General features: G+C 44.1%; 1 protein-coding gene across 1 annotated transcript in view; it reads left to right on the forward strand.

The window, feature by feature from the left end:
* Positions 1-972: 972 nt before the first annotated feature.
* Positions 973-16,777, forward strand: part of LOC309806906 (histone-arginine methyltransferase CARM1-like) — a gene marked incomplete at its 3' end in the record, with an annotated part of 99,901 nt that continues 84,096 nt past the window's right edge. The window contains exon 1 of the mRNA XM_082625950.1: positions 973-1,062. Within this exon, the coding sequence (XP_082482076.1) occupies positions 988-1,062 (75 nt within the window). The 5' untranslated portion in view covers positions 973-987. The remainder of the gene's footprint in view (positions 1,063-16,777) is intronic.

The following is a 16,777-nucleotide window of genomic DNA, read 5'->3' on the forward strand; positions in this document are numbered from 1 at the left end:
TCAGAGTGACACACACCTGTGAATATACCTGGGCGAGGCGGTGGGTGGAGAAGAGAGTGCAGCGGTTTTTTTCTTCTGCCGCGCTGTGCGGCATGTGGGATCTTAGTTCCCCGAGCAGGGATCGAACGCATGCTCCCTGCCTTGGAAGCGGGGAGTCTTAACCACTGGACCGCCAGGGAAGTCCCAAGCGTGCGGCGGTTTTTAATGTGTGGTCCTCTGACCGGCAGCAACAGCATCACCTGGATTGGGATCTTGTCTTTGTCACTTAGTGAGTTGTCAGGACTTGGGCAAGTTGCTGTATCTTCCTGAGCCTCAGTTTCCTCAGCTGAGGAGCATATTTCATCTGATTGTTGTGGTGATTTAATTTGATTAGAGGATGTATGTGAAACAGTTAGCATGGTGCCTGGCACATAGAAAACTCTACCAAATGGTGGCCATTACAATGATGATATTTATTACTCACTGTCAGTGCTCATGGATTCATACGTACCACATGACCCAGCCGGCTTGCTTCAGGATCACCACCGTCACTGCCTTCTACCCGACCCCACCCTCTCCTGGGATTTCTATCCAAGGCCCATCTTTCTCTCTAGGCTGATGGGACTCATCAGGGCCATCCCTTTTGGCCCCGGCCCCTTTCTCTCTCACTTACCTCTGTTATTCTTGATCTGTGCTCTCTCAGCCTCTGCTTTGGGAGGGGACCCTGGGCACCAATCTGGTCAAGATCTAGGTCTGAATCCGCCGCACAGATCAAGAGTCAAAGTTCCAAGTTCTCCTTAGAGTTGTGGGCCTCACACATGGGGCCAGTGTGGAGAGGTCCCGGGTGTCTCAGAGCCTCGGCCCCCCGGTGTGTTAGACCAAGCCTGCCTTGACCCAGGTGGCTGTAAGAGCCACGTACCCGTGAAGGTCCTGCCTCATGGCGTGTTTACCCTCCCTGTCCTTCTCTCTCCCTTACAGTTTTATGGCTGCCTTTCCCAGCAGCAGAACATGATGCAAGATTTTGTGAGGACAGCCACTTACCACAGAGCCATCCTCCAGAACCACACTGACTTTAGAGATAAGGTAATGCTGGCAGCAGGTTATTAATCTCAAACCATTTTAAGAAACCTTGTCAAAAACTAGACTGAACATTCAGCTTTGATAGAATTACCCTATGACCCAGAAATTCCACTTCCGACTGTATACCTAACTAACTGAAAGAATTAAAAGCAGGTATTGAGGTAACTATTTGTACGTGAATGTTCGTAACAGCACTATTCACAGTAGCCAAAACGTGGGAGCTTTGCAAATGCCCATCAACTGACGAATAGGTAAACCAAATGTGGTATATCCATTCGATGGAATATTATGCGTATTGTTTATATTTCTATTATTCATAAAAAGAATGTAACGCTGATGCACGCTGCAATGTGGATGATCCATGAAAACATATGCAGTGAAAGAAGCCAGCTACAAAAGCACATATGATTCCATTTATAGAAAACATCCAGAATAGAAATCCATAGCGAGAAGGCAGACTAGTGGTTCCCAGGGGCTGGGGGAGGGGGACTTGGGGAGTGGCTGTTTAGTGGGTTCAGGCTTGCCTTTTGGGGTGATGAAAATGTCTTGACAGAGGTAATAGTTGCATAACATAGTAAATGTACCAAAACCTGCTGAATTGTACCCTTTAAAATGGTTGATGGTTAATTTTATGTTACGTGAATTTTACCTCGGTAAAGAAATTAAGTTTTGAGAGCCAGGAACTCAAGAGACTAAATGCAGTATGTTTTGGTGCACAGAACAGGTTAGGAGCTGTATTGCTACATAATGAATAGCCCTTATTGTGTCACTTTACTTCAATTTTTTTTTCATGGACTCCACAAGTGCCTGCATTTATTTCCTTCCCAAAATGGATCTCAATGATGAATGATTGCTAACACTCTATACAAGTGTTGTCCCTTATTTTCCTACCTGTTAAACAGCCAAGGTGTTAAAGGTACTATACAGCTCATCTCAGAAACAGGATCACTGGTCAGTGAATCAGCAGTCATGGGGTCTAGTTTCATATTTTCCCATTAAGTAGCTCTGTGATCTTAGGCAAATACTAGATTTCTCTGGGCCTCACAGTCTCTTCTACTGCCGTAGTAATTGTAGACCCGTGACCTTTGAGATTTGCAGCATTAATTCCCCAGGAGGAATGTGGTAGAACATTGAAATAAGGATCCCAATCCCTGCATCCACACCCATTTGCAAAGTTGTACAGCTGCTCCTTTCATGAAGAGATAGTTTAGTTTTTTATCCCCTATCTCTGTGCAATCCTTGGGATGTACTTTGATCAACAGAATATGATAGAGGTGACATTGTATGAGTTTCAGAGCCTAGGCCTTCATGAGCCTTGTGGCTTCTGGGCTCACCCTGGTGGAACCGTGAGACCACCATACTGTGAAGAAGCCCTGTCTAGCCTGCTGGAGGTTGGGAGGTCACTTGGAGGAGAAGTGAGGCAGTCCAGTCAATAGCCAGCACCAACTGCCAGACCAATGACTGAGGCCAGCCTGGACCTTCCTGTCCAACCAGCCCTCCAGCTGAATGCAGGAACATGAATGAGTCTAGGCAAGACCAACAGAGAAACTGCCCAACCCTCCCACAGAGTTGGGAGAAATAATACATTGGTTCTCGTTCAAGCCACTAAATTGTGTCATAGTTCATGATGCTGAAATAGTTAATTAAAGTAGAGAGAAGACACATGAAAAAATAGTGATAAATAGGCCCCCAGCTAGAAGTTGATTTGCTCATGGGTTGCTTTCTGCTGTCATGTCCATTCTGCTCTAGAGACGTCAGAGAATTCTTAATTTTGGTTATATTTTTTCAATTCCAGAATTTCCATTTGGCTCTTCTTTATGTCATATATTTCTTGACTGAGACTATTTATTCTTCCCTTGATTTCAGTAGTGTTCATGATTGCTGCTTGGAGCTTTATTATAATAGCTACTTGAAGGTTTTTTCCAGATAATTGTAACATCTGTGTCACTGCTGTGTTTGCTTCAGTTGATTATCTTTTCCCAGGGAATTGATATTTTCCTGAGTCTTCCTATGCCAAGGAATTTTAGATTGTTTTCCATACATTTTGAATATTATGAGACTCTGGTCTTGTTTAAAGCCTATGGAGAGAGTTAATATTTCTGATTTAGGATGCATTCAACCTGGTTAGGTTCGGACTGTGTGTTCCATGCCACTAGTTGATTTTCCAAGGGCTCTGGTTCCCATGTCATTTCACTTTTCAAAGCCTTAGCAGTGCAGCTGGGCTCTGTTCCATGTGCATGTCACTGGATGGTCAGTCTGGCACCTAGGCAGAGTTCTCAGAGCTTTGATGTGCTAATGATCAGGTCCATGCATGTATAGTTTGAGGGGTGAGTACAGGAATTTATTTTAAAAAATACTTTATAGGGTTTCTTTGCCCAGTTCCTTCCACTCCATGATCTCCCTGATACTTTCTGGTTCCCTGGGACCACTTTTTAGTCTCTGGACAAAAAGCTCACTCTGCCGTGCACGTCTGTGACCTCGCCTAGGTATCGCCAAGCAGAGAGAGGACAAAGAGAGGGGAAAAAAGCAGTGGGGCTTGGCCCCAGTTTTGGGGAACTATGGCACCATTGAAGGCAGAGGGAGTGAAACCCCTGTCTCATAGTTTGGGCTGATGTGATGCTATGACCCCCACAAGATTTCTGGGGGCTGGAGCATAGAAGAAGGGAGGAAAGAGACGGAAAGGAAAGGAGTGGGGGGGAAGAGGAGGAGAGGGGAGGGGAGAGGAAAAGAAAAAAGAAGAGCAAGGGAAGAACAATTTCCACACTCACTTTGAGCATTCGGAGTTCCCCTTCTCGCAGCTGGAGCCGGAACAGAGGACACCTCCCGCAGCTCTCTTGCCCGCACCCTGATGTCCATTTCTGGTGTGTTGAGTTCAGGCCACAGGTGAGGGTAAGGGGGTATGGGTCAGTAGTATTTCAAGTTCTGATCCTCTTTCCCAGTCTCCCTGCTACTATTGACTTTTCAGAGGCTTCAAGTAGCTGCTCCATGCATTCCATCCGGGTTTTATAGCTGTATTCAGTGGGAGAATCAGGGTCAAGTGGGCTTTCTCCTGCTTGCCCAAAACTGGACATTTTCAAAAAGTCAAATATAGGTACTCTGGTGGATGAGGGTGATGGTAAGAGAAAAAGATAAGACCAGAAATGGCCATGCTTGACCACAGGGTCTCATATCTCTTGAGGTACCAGGACCCTTGCTTTGCCAGTGGGGCATTCCTGGTGAACAGTGAGGAAGTAATAAGCATTCCTAATGAGGAGGACCAGGTTATGGTAGGTAGGCAGGTGAGGATGGAGAGGAAAAGCTTGTTTCTTTTGACACCTTACCTGGTGTTCAGGGTTGTGGATAAGCAGTCTTACTGACCTAAGTCTTACAGGTTTCTCATCAATTAAAATAATTCAACTCTCAACTGTTGATTGTTAATACTTTTATTTGGGGAAATTTCTCTCCTTCTGAAATTGCTTAGCTTTTTTTTTTAAGATTTTTTTTTTGATGTAGACCAATTTTTTAAAGTCTTTATTGAATTTGTTACAATATTGCTTTTTTTTTTTTTAATGTGTTGGTGTTTTGGCCACAAGCCATGTGGGATCTTAGCTCCCCCGAGGGATCGAACCCACACCCCCTACATTGGAAGGCCAAGTCTCAACAACTGGGCCGCCAAGGAAGTCCCAAAATTGCTTAGTTTTAATCTGTAATCTATTTTCTATTTTCTCTATTATCTATAATCTGTTTTTAATTCTGGTTATAGCTTCTAAAGACCACTCCCCCAAATTACTTGCATTTGATGAGTTTTTCACAGAGTTTCATATAGATTTTGTCATTCATCTATAAAAACAAAGGTATTGGACCATATCATCTCTAAGGTCACTCCCACCTCTAAACTCATTTGATTCTACAAAATACCTTTTTCCTGCCAGCCTGAAATGGGTTTTTCTGCCAATGAAATAAAATAGGCATCCATCTGTTGGGGTTTATGAAAGTGATAATTAATCACATGACTGATAATTAATTATATCCCTTTCCCCCTCTGAGTTCTGAACCAGTTTAGAAATAGACATAGATGTCAGGTAGAAATCACAATATCAGCTTTATTTTTGGTAATGCTATTTGCAGAATGGGGCTTGGGCCTGTATCCACATAAGGCTTCCTCCCCCTTTTTTCCCCCTTAAACTGAACTTTTCCTCTCACTTGTATCCTGAACATGTGGTCTCCCCAGACAAGTCCATAGCCTGCCCAGCAAGCTTCCACCTGGGGGACTCAAGAGCACATGCTTGGGTAGAGGATCGGCAGCCTGGCCCCTTCCAAGTACCAGCACTATGCAAGCTCAGACCATTTTCCAGCATCACCAGTCAGATAAGTCACTCCTATTAGGAGAAAAAAAGAGGAAGGGGAGATGAACTCTCTTACTTCTACTACTGCCCCCTCCTGGGAGTAAGTATCTCCTCCCCACTGGAAACTGAAGGAACAAATTGTCCCAGTTTTAATGTCCCAGGAATCCCCTCAGTCCTAGACAGACTAGGATAGTTGGTCACACTAACTCCAAATCTATCAAATCCACCACAAATCCAAAATGTTTAAAAATCCTTTTCTGTTTGCTTCATCATATAGAAGACCCTCCTTGAATGACCCCTCAGTCCATGGAGGATGCTACCTTTTTTACTAAGCTCTTGTGTTCTTTCTCATTGAAATTGATTACCTAAAAGGGCATGGGTTTAGAATGATCGATACCAATGGCTATTATTTATTGAGCAACTCAAGTATCTGCAGGCACCATGCTGAGAGCTTTCCATACAGTTTCTGTCTCAGTTCAGGCTGCTATAACAAAAATACCATAGACTGTGTGTCTTAAACAACAAACACTGATTTCTCATAGTCCAAGATCAATGTGCCTGTAGAGCTGGTGTCTGGTGAAGGCTCATTTCCTGGCTTGTAGACAGCAGCCTTCTCGCTGTATCCTCACATGGCTGAGAGGGAGAGGAAGCAAGCTCTCCTGTTTCTTCTTATAAGGACACTAATCCCATCATGAGGGCTCCACCCTTATGACCTAATTACCTCCCAAAGGCCACATATTCAAATACCATCACATTGGGGATTGGGGTTTCAACATGTGAATTTTGGAGGGCACAAAAATTCAGTCTATAGCAGTTTCCTTTGATCTTCATTACAACTTTATTAGATAAAGACTAATATTTTTGCCATTTTAGAGATGAGAGAACTGAGACCTGGGAATGTTGATAATTTACCTGATTTTATACAACTGATAAATGAGAAAGCCAGAATTTGAACCCAGTTAGCCTTACTTTAGAGCCCATGCACATAACCTCTGAAAGGCACTGCTGTGGGAAGGTTGGTTGAAATTGCCAAGAGAGACTTTTGTTTCTCTGGGCTTAAGGGTGGAGTGAAAACATTGTGGTTACTTAAACATCCCTATGCAGGTATGAGGCAGCATTGCACTGTGGTTATGTGCATGAGTTCTGGAGCCAGAGAGCTGAGTTCAAACTCCAGCTTGGCCACCTGCTGTGCATGTGCCATAGACCTTTATCCTGTGTGCCTTGAGGTCTTGAACAGGTTATCTAAAGTTTCTGGGCTTCAATTTCCTTATCTGTGAGCGTAGCAGCTACCTCCTAGAGTCCTTGCAGGATCAAGATGATACAATGCATAGGAAGTGCTTAGTACATACATGGCCTAAAATATCAACTCAGTCCATAATAGCAAGTATTATTATTATTGATGGTCTTGGGGATGGTGTTGTAGTTTCTACTGCTGCAATAATTTTAAATCTTTGAGATCTTGATTTCTTCATTCTGCCTCCTCCATGCAGTTTTAATGAAAATCCTTTCTTGGCCAGAGCACTGCTGGCTGAGAACCCCGTTTGGAATCTATCCAGGAAACTGACGCTGCTGGAACCCACCCCCTCCCCCTCCTCAGAGTTTCTGTTAATTGCCATATGGCTATTTTTAGTTTCTTTTGAGTGTGCACTTGGAACAAGCAGGGAAAGTCCATCCTGCTGAGGGTACTGGGATGTGTGAGCCGTAGGGTTTTAATTTGGAAATGTTTTGACACTTCATTTGTCAGGGCACCAGTTGCTGGAAACTTGTGAGAGTAAGCAGGAGCAGGGAGCGTATTATTTTTTTAAAATCAGCATTTTCACTAAAGGAGAGAATTCCCAGTTGCAACAGCTGCTTAGTGCATCCAAAAGTGAGGTTGGCTTAGGCAGAAGGGATTCAGGGATTTGAAAGCTTAAAAGAAAACATAAATAACTACAACAAACATGCAAAGCAACCTGTTCAGACTGTCAGCTGATATTCAGATTTGCAGAGCCTGAGCTTCTGACTCTTCCAGTTTGAGTGTTCTTTGGTGTGGACTTATCATCAGTTTGGTCGAATGTCCTTGAGTCCATCTCTGATCCTGCTCTGAAATTCTCTGACTTTAAAACACTGCTACTACTTTATTTGGTTAACCTGGCACACGAATGAGGCCCAACCTTAATCACTGATGGAATAAAGGCTATAGCACAGGCCTGCCGGATAGTCGTGCTGGCATGTGTTAAAACAGGTCTTGCTTCCTGAAAAAATTTTTAACCTCTTTAATGAGGTATGAAGCACATACAAAAAGCTGTACATATTTAATGTATACCACTTGATGAGTTTAGGGATAAGTATACACCCATGAAACTATCATCACGATCTAGGCCATAACCATATCCATCACTTCCAAAAGTTTCCTCCTGTCCTCTTTATTTATAATGATAACTATTATTAATTTGTGATAAGAACACTTAACATAAGATCCACTCTCAGCAAATTTTTAAGTAATAAATACAGCATTGTTAACTGTAGGCACTAAGCTGTGAAATAGATGTCTAGGAAGTAAGAATTATTCATCTTTTCTTAAAATAAATTTATTTATTTGGGGCTGCTTTGGGTCTTCATTGCTGCGTGCGGGCTTTCTCTAGTTGCAGCAAACGGGCTACTCTTCGTTGTAGAGTGCGGGCTTCTCATTGCAGTGGCTTCTCTCGTTGCAGAGCACGAGCTCTAGGTGCATGGGCTTCAGTAGTTGTGGCACATGGGCTCAGTAGTTGTGGCTCACAGGCTCTAGAGCGCAGGCTCAGTAGTTGTGGCACACGGGCTTAGTTGCTCCGTGGCATGTGGGATCTTGCCGGACCAGGGCTTGAACCCGTGTTCCCTGCATTGGTAAGCGGATTCTTAACCACTGCGCCACCAGGGAAGTTCAAGAATTATTCATGTTGCATGACTGAAACTTTGTACCCTTTGACTCATACTTTCCCGTTTCCCTCTCTCCAGCCCCTGGTTACCACCGATCTACTCTCTGCTTCTAAGAGTTTAACTCTTTTAGATACTTCATATAAGTGAAATCATGCAGTATTTGTCCCTCTGTGTCTGGTTTATTTCACTTGGAATGATGTCCTCCTGCTTCACCCATGTTGTCTGTCACATATGGCAGGATCTCCATTTTTCTAAGGCAGCACGGTATTCCATTGTGTGCGTATGCCACAGTTTCTTTATCTGTTCTTCGAATCCTCCACATCTCGCTGCTGAGTGCTGTTAACCATTGACAGCAGCATCCTCATTTAGAACTGTGGAGGGAAGTGGGAAGAAGGGAAGTAACTCGTGACTCCTGCTAGGTGCTTTGCATATCTTATCTCATTTTAATCCTTGCATGTTAGTCAGGGTTCTTAGCTGCCAGCATCAGAAACCAACTCTGCTAATTTAAGAAAAAAAGAAAAAAGAATTTCCGAAAAGGATATAGGATCATCAGAGAGCTAGGCGTGGAGGCTACAAGGCAAAAAATAATTTCCAGAATCATGCTGCAGAACTGATCTCTGGGAGACATCCATGCAGCCAGACGTGGGCACCGCAACCTGCATAGGCTTCACCCGCTGCTACCCTGGAGTGTTGTCCTTAGAACCTTTCTCTGTTGTGCTGCTGGAACCGGGAGGTGGCCGTGACCGCACCTGAGTGGATTCTGTGCTGTCCTGCGTCTGCACACTGTCAGCTCCACAGTGCAAAGTGCATCTTAACAGGAGAGCCCCGGTCATACCTGTGCTTTAGCTTCAGGGATGCTGGAAAAGAGCAGCAGACACCTGTAACTTCCCAAGTGGGGGGCTGGTGCTGCCCCAGAAGTGGGACATTCTTCAAGCATAGGAAGGGGGTTCAGATACTGAGAGGCACAGAAGAAAGGTAAACGCCCACCACACCACACGACAAAAAAATTCAAGATATATTATTAGCCTGATAGTATAGATAAAGGGACCAGGGATACATAAATTTAACTAACTTGCTTTAAGGTACACGACTACTAAGTGGTAGAGCCATATGCGAACTCACGTCTGCCGGGACTGCACAGTGATTTGGGGAGCAACATAAAGCCATTCTCTATATGTTCTAGGTTGATAATCAAACTGATATTTTATTTTATCTATGTGATTTTTGGACCAGGTATGGGGCCATGGGGGCAGGATGTGATCTTTAATTCATCTGTATATCTCTGCCTGTCTATGTGTGTGTATGTGTGTGTGTGTGTGTGTGTGTGTGTTTCCCTATGGCTTGGACTTTGGAGGCCGTTTTAGTTTCCTAGGGCTGTCATAACAAATTACCACAAACTAGGTAGCTTAGAACAGCAGAATTTTATTCTCTCACAGTTCCAGAGGTCAGAAGTCCAAAATCAGGGTGTCAGCACGCCCATGCTCCCTCTGAAGGCTCCAGGGGAAGATCCTTCCTCGCCTCCTTCTAGCTTCTTGAGGTTGCTGGCAGTCCTTGGTGTTCCTTGACTTGTAGATGCACCACTCCAGTCTCTTCTTTGTCACGTGGCATTCTCCCCATGTGTCTGTGTCTCTATGTAAATTTCTCTCTCCTTGTAATGACTCCAGTCACATTGGATTTAGGGCTCACCCTAATCCAGTATGACGTTATCTTAATTTGCTATATCTGTAAAAACCCTGTTTCCCAATAAGGTCACATTCACAGGTTCTGGGTAGACATGAATTTTGGAGGACACTATTCGACCTAGTACAGAGGCCAAGGTTCACATTAGGTCATATATCTCAAAAACTCATATCCCTGGGATAAATCCTCTGTAATACAGGTGAGGAGAAAGAGGTAGAAAATGGATCTTGGTCTTAACTGATCTCTTTGGCCCCTTAAGCTCTAAGGGGGTGTCCACATAGGTTTCCTGAATGTGAGTAAAGCAGATGGCGTGTCTGTGCCAGGATTCTCCTGAGCTTGAATAAAATCTGCTCCTGTAAGAGTACTGGAGAAAGATGCCAGAATCAGCAGAGGAAAATGCTTTCATTTGGTATGAAAGCAAAGCGCAGCTTTCAAGGAGAGCCAAGAAGACTGAATAAACAACCATCACAGACTGTCTTTCAGGGTATTTGGGAAAGAGGGAGCTAGGGGCTTTAATGCAGTCGATGGATTTTCTAGTCAAGATATCTGTGCTCCAAGCCTGTCTCTGTACCTTTCAAGATGCTGACATGTGACCTTAATCTTTTTGGGGTTAATTTTAAAATGGGATAAGGACACTTAACACATGGCGGCTATAAGAATTTAGTGAACTGCTCTACCGGAATCTCAGCACAGCATCAGAATTCTGCGGACATACTGGGAAATTTGAATCAGAAATCACTGGCACTTAACTGGGCTTATTAGGGTAAACTAGGTTATGCTGCTGTAACAGTCAACCCCCAGACCTCAGTGGTTTAAACCAATAGAGCTTTATATCGTGCTCATTTAATCCACTATAGGTTAGCTAAGGGCTGTATTTTGTCTCATTCTCACTCAAGAACCCAGGCTGAGGAAGCAGCCTCCACGTGAAACATGACTAGTTCCTGTTGCAGAGAGAAGCGGAGCGTGGCAAAGCACACTCCTGGTTCTTAAATCTTCCACCCGAAAGTGACCCAGGTTAACTTCTGACCACATTACGTGGTCCAAAGCAAGTCACGTGGTCACTCCTAATTCCCAGAGAGCAAGGGATACAATTCTACCATGTGCCCATAAGGAGAACCAGAAATATCTGGTAAGTGGCACTGATGATTATCATACCAGATGCCACTCTTGCGAAATCATTAAAGAAGGGACAGATTGCTAAGGTGAAATTCTCAGTGCCTCAGCTCTGCATGGGAGGGAACTAGGGAAAAAAGAGGTTTGAAAAAAATCAGTATTTCCCTGGTATGGTTTCACTGGCTAACTTACTGTTAACTTCTGCCTGGTGGATTCCCTTCCCGCTAAAGTCAAGGCATTTCAGAAACATCCTAGGGTTGAATTTCTAAACCTTTCCCATTCCTTCTAAGACAGTGCCATGAAGGGCCAGTTTGGAGCAATGACTGACTTTGTTAAAGCCTTATATAGAAAACACTGTGCAACAGTAACTTCTGAAGTAGATGTCTTTGTTTTAATATCTGCTTTCCAGGATAAAAATGTAAGCAGATAAATAGGATAAAGTCAGTAAAAAGGAGTTAAATTGCTGTACTAGAACCTGGTCTTTTCCAGTACTGAACCAGGAACTGGGCACTGATGAACTTAAGAGCTTGTGCCTCTATCTTCTTTTTGCTTGATTTCCTACATCTGAGGTATTGACACAGTCACTCAACTCCAGAGCGATGGCTTAAGTTTAGAATTTAGAAGTTCAGAAACCTGGAAAAGACAGAATCACAGAAAAATGTCAGTAAACATGTTGAATTCTGTTTCAGTAGCACCCTTTGCTTGGCCTCAGTCCCCTAAATCACACATCAGGCAGCAAAGGCTTGCGTGGTAGTCTTTCCTTAGGGAGGGCGATCTCAGTGGAGCAGGAGGGAGGCAGAGCAGAGGCGGGAGAGCAGGTGGGGGGAGGGTGCTACTGAGCGTGCCACAGCCTGATGAGAGACTGATCACTCAGTGTCCCCGGACAGCTTCAGGGAGGTCATGTGAAGCCACTCTGTCTTCAAACAGTTCATCGGGGGAGAAAAGGAGAACGATTTCTCCATTGGCGGCCATCTCCCACTGGTGGAGCACGCCCCCGCAGGGTGTTAACCCCCTACTCTTCACGGTGCACATGCACGCGCGCCAAGTGGTTACTGTCGTGCCTGCCCCATGCCTCAGCTGCGACAAGAGCACTGCGGTAGGAGGGAAGGGACAAAGTGCATGTGGCGTGAGTGAGGTGGGCACTGTTCCGTTGTACCCGTGAGCAATGTGAGGGAACAAGAGAAGCCTCCGCAGCAAACTCCTTCAGCTGTAGCAGCAGCAAGGAAACTCAGCTCCATGTTTCAAAGACCAGTACAAGCAATTCCTAGGGCCACTCTGGCTGGCCAGCAAGGTGAGCGTTCCATTCTGGCGTGCTACAAAACCTGAAGGTGTTATAAACGTCCCCCAAGCCAGGAACCTGGGAGTCAGGCTAGACTTTTTCTTTTCCTTTCCAGTTTCCAAATTCTTTAGCTTCTATTAATCCAGCATTTTTGCAACTCCTTCTCTTCCCCTTTGTCCCACAGCTGATTCTTTGTTCTCATTGTTACTGTATCTTTCCTGGAGGATTGCAAATGTTTTCCAATTAGTTTCCCTACTTGTCCCAGTTAAGATAGCTTTGGCCTCCAGTAGGAGGAAATCCCTACTTAAATTGGCTAAAATGTTGGAGGTAGTGTGATTCTGAGGTGTTTTAATCCAATTGCTCTGAGCATCACATTTCAAATTAACCATGTCCAAGAAAGGAGAAGCATCTTTCTTACGTCTGTCTTAGAAGGGAGAAAACCTTTCCAGTAGCTCCCAGCAGACTTCCCCTCAGGTCTCATTAACAGTATTTTATTACACACGCAAGTGTAGTGGCCACTGGCAAGAGAAATGGAGCCACTTACGATTGCCCTGGACCAATCAGGATCCCCGCCCTGGGACTGGGGATGGTTAACCACACAGAGGAGGATAAATACTCAATAAAGTGAGGTTCTGATAGGAAGTAAGAAGGGACTGATGTTAATTAGGAACCGCCAGTGTCTGCGCTGCACCCTCTGATCTTGTGCCCTCCAATCCACGCCACCACTATAACGCTGCTGAAATACAACTATGAAATAATTCTCTTCCACTGAAAACAGTTCTATGATCCTTCTTTGCCTAAGGATTGAGTCCAAGCTCTTAGTGTCGTATACAAGACCATCTACAAGCGAGCCTCAGCGTTTGCTCTTGCCATGTTCATTTCTCAACCGTGCCCCTACTTGTACCTCTAACACACACATCATGCTCCTGAGAAGATGTGCTGCCTCCCAGACATGACTGGCTCTACCATTCTTGGGCGCCTTTGTTCAGACTGCTCTTATCCTGGAGCTCCTGCCCCCCACCTCCATTCAGACGGCACACGTTGATTTACCTCTTGATTTTCACTCCTCGGGTCATCTCAGTGACGTCTCTCCAGAATCCTTGGTAGAGTAGACTCATCCTCCTTCATAGTTTCACTGGGTCCATTACATAATACTATCCTTGCCACTGTAACACATCATTGTGCTTCTCCCTAGTAGACAGTCATGTTATTTTCATCTTTGCATTCCTAGCATCTAGCAGGATTTGTCACAATGGGTAATAGAAGGCACTTTTGATGTCTGATGAACGATTGAGTGCCTGAGGGCTTAGAGCCGAGTGAGCTAGTCTGAGTCTATTGGCAGCATATGAAGGGGGTTAATCGTGGAGAGAGAAGGTAGGAGTGATCAGCATCTTTGTTATTTTCTGTAAGAATAGAGAAAAATAGTTGGAGAACTGGTGAAAGGGTGGTTAAAAGATTGGCGAAGGGTTTATCTATCCTCTGCCAGAAGGCCAGGTGGAATGAAACAAGGGTGCTCATAAGTATTATTTATTCCTTATTTAAATACAGGCAACCCTTTTGTTGAAAGCAAGTTTCACTGCACAGCAGATGCAGAGTTCTGTCTTATGGGGAGCTATCACAGCAGAATTCTTCTGCCATAGAGAAAGTTCTAATTATCTGAACAAGATTTAAGCCTAAGCTGCAAAGGCCATTGAGGGATGTCTTCTGCAACTCTTGAAGTGATTTGGAATTTTCCTTCTTTGACAAAAGCTAGAGTAAGAGATGTGATGGACTGCAAAAGGCTGTGTAGTTCTCTCATTCTGTTTCTGCTTGGCAGCTGTTCAGTCACCCTGTTGGTCAACAATTTGGATGTTGGAATAGTTGGGCGCTGTCTATGGGGCAGGGAGCCCATGGTAGGTAACTGTGATGATAAAGTACATGACAGTGCAAGAGCACGGGGTACTTGTAACTTGGGGTGATTCAGTAGAGATATCTACAGATGTAATAAAATAATGGCTGGAAGAAGCAGCAGTGGCTGTGGAAGTGCCAGGTGGGTAGGACACAATTTCGGAGTTTAAGGCATACAAAAATGACAGGTGGGGTATTGCAATTCAGAGCAGCCATTGATATGCTCAAGCAAATAAAGAAAGAATAAATAATAACTGGCATAACTGGAAGAATTGACTGTGGGATAATCAGGACCTCAGTATTGGAAGACAGTTATAAAACTGTAGGGTGAAAAGAAGGCTAAATGGGACAAATACTACTGTAGCCTGAACAACACAGAAAATAGAATTGAAAAGGAAGGGAGTGGCTAAGAGCATAGGGTTTCAACTAGGTACATTTGTTTTTATCTCATCTCTGCCATTTATTAAGCGTATGACTTCAACTCCATCTGATTCTCAGTCTCTTTATCTGCAACCTGGAGAAAATAATGGTACCCACGTTAGATAGTTGTCATCACAAGTAAATAAGGTAAAAGTACTAAGCAAGCATAGTACATACTAAGTATAAAAATAATGGTACATATTTATTTTTACTTTATTATTCAAGGGTAGTTTTGTTTCATGTTTTCTTAAGGACCTGGATGTTGTTCTTTGTTGATTTTAACCTAGTGAATCCAAATAAATAGCTTTGAACCCTCTTGGGGTTTTTTAGACCTGTTCAAACATTTTGCAGGATTTCTTTGCCTAGGAAACCATAGGAACATGTAATTAAAATCATCTGTACAAGCAAAATGACCTTATATTTTTAATATTTTTAAAACTTTATTTAGGAAGAGATATGGGAACATATGTATATGTATAACTTATTCACTTTGTTATAAAGCAGAAACTAACACACCATTGTAAAGCAATTATACTCCAATAAAGATGTAAAAAAAAAACTTTATTTACAAATATCTTCACAGAACTTTTGGCCACTGTCACATGGGCCAATTGTTGACTTTTCCCCATTAGTCCTGATAAGAATTTCATACCAATTTCTGGTGCTGCCCCATATAAGCCCTGAATTAGCCATTTGTATAGTTACTGCCTGTGTATCCAGGGGAAGGTGAGGATGCATTCTCTCTCTAGAGGAACATTGTATACCAGAGCTAACTGCATTGTAATGTAACAACAATATGGCAGTGTCCAAAGAAAGTCATCCTTTGAAGGATGCTTAAGATCGCCAGATTGAAGAGGATGTGTTACGCTGGTAGAAGGTTCTTTCTTAGGGTAACAGATTCGCGCTGTATCTTTTGGATCGTGAATCTGTTCCCTATCTGTGGCAGTGAGACACATTTTTATTATTCAGTTTGTTTAACAAAGACTTAGTGAGTGTTTTTACTATGTGCCAGACCCCATGCTATATCAGGGATTCAGTAGTGACCAAGAAGCAGATAGAGGTCTCTCCTTTAATGAAGCTTACAGTCCAGGGGAGGGAGCAGAAATTAATCAAATAATCCCTCTTTGAATGAAAAATTATAACTGTGATGAATGTTATGAAGGAAGGGTTTGAGTAGGTGATGATAAGAAAGCGTAGAGCTGGAGGACTTGACTTAGCCCGGGAGGGGAGCAAAGGCTAAGGAAGTCTTCCCCGAGGGAGAGCTGTTTGAGATGTGAAGGATAAGTTGGTGTATCAGCCAGGGTTCCTGCAAGAGAGGCAAGGCACACCCGACAAGGTGTTTTAGAAGAGTTAAATAACAGGACCATTCACAATGACGTGGGCAGAGTAAAGGGAACCAACACGGTACGGTGAAGCGCCCTGGCACTACCAAGAGTGGGGACCTGTTATCACCCCTTGGCCTAAAGGGGGAGGGGGAAGGGGAGGTTATTGGAAACCTGAGAGACTAGTCATGGCGATAAGAGATGGAAGCCCAGCAAGAGCTGTGGCTTTTGGTAGAGGGGACCCAGCCAATCCATGGAGACCCGGGAGGGAGGAAGCCAGGAGAATAAGTCTTCTGACCTCACTGTCCTCACTCCCTCTGACCTCCTGTTGTCTCTTCTCTTGGGTGATCCCAACCAGAGTCCAATAGCATGGAGCCATCGGAAGGGTTTAGAGTGTGGTGTGGTCAGATTTACATCTCTTCACAGTCCACCCTTTCCTCCCATCTTTTGCTGCACAGAAAGATGGCCATGGTGCTACAGACGGCTGAGCACTGGGTTCTCATCCAGCTCTGCCCTTTACCAGTAGTGTTACCTTGGGCTGGAAACAGTCTCTCCAAGCCTGTTTCCTTCTCAGTACAATGGGGACATAACTATGTACTCTCCATCCCAGCGGGGCATGAGGATCAAATAGATGGTGTCTGGGGAATGTCCTTTGGAAACTGGAAACTGCTTTACACGTGGAAGGGGATTTTATGACTCTCTTTTGCCTCTGTCTGAGGTGGGATACTTTTCCCTAGAATAAGAAAGTATAACTTAATGTCTGCCAAGGTCCTCAAACATACCCAGTTCTGTGACGG

The sequence above is a fragment of the Mesoplodon mirus genome, assembly GCF_964341445.2.
Source record: "Mesoplodon mirus genome assembly, chromosome: 1".
Lineage (NCBI taxonomy): Eukaryota > Metazoa > Chordata > Mammalia > Artiodactyla > Ziphiidae > Mesoplodon > Mesoplodon mirus.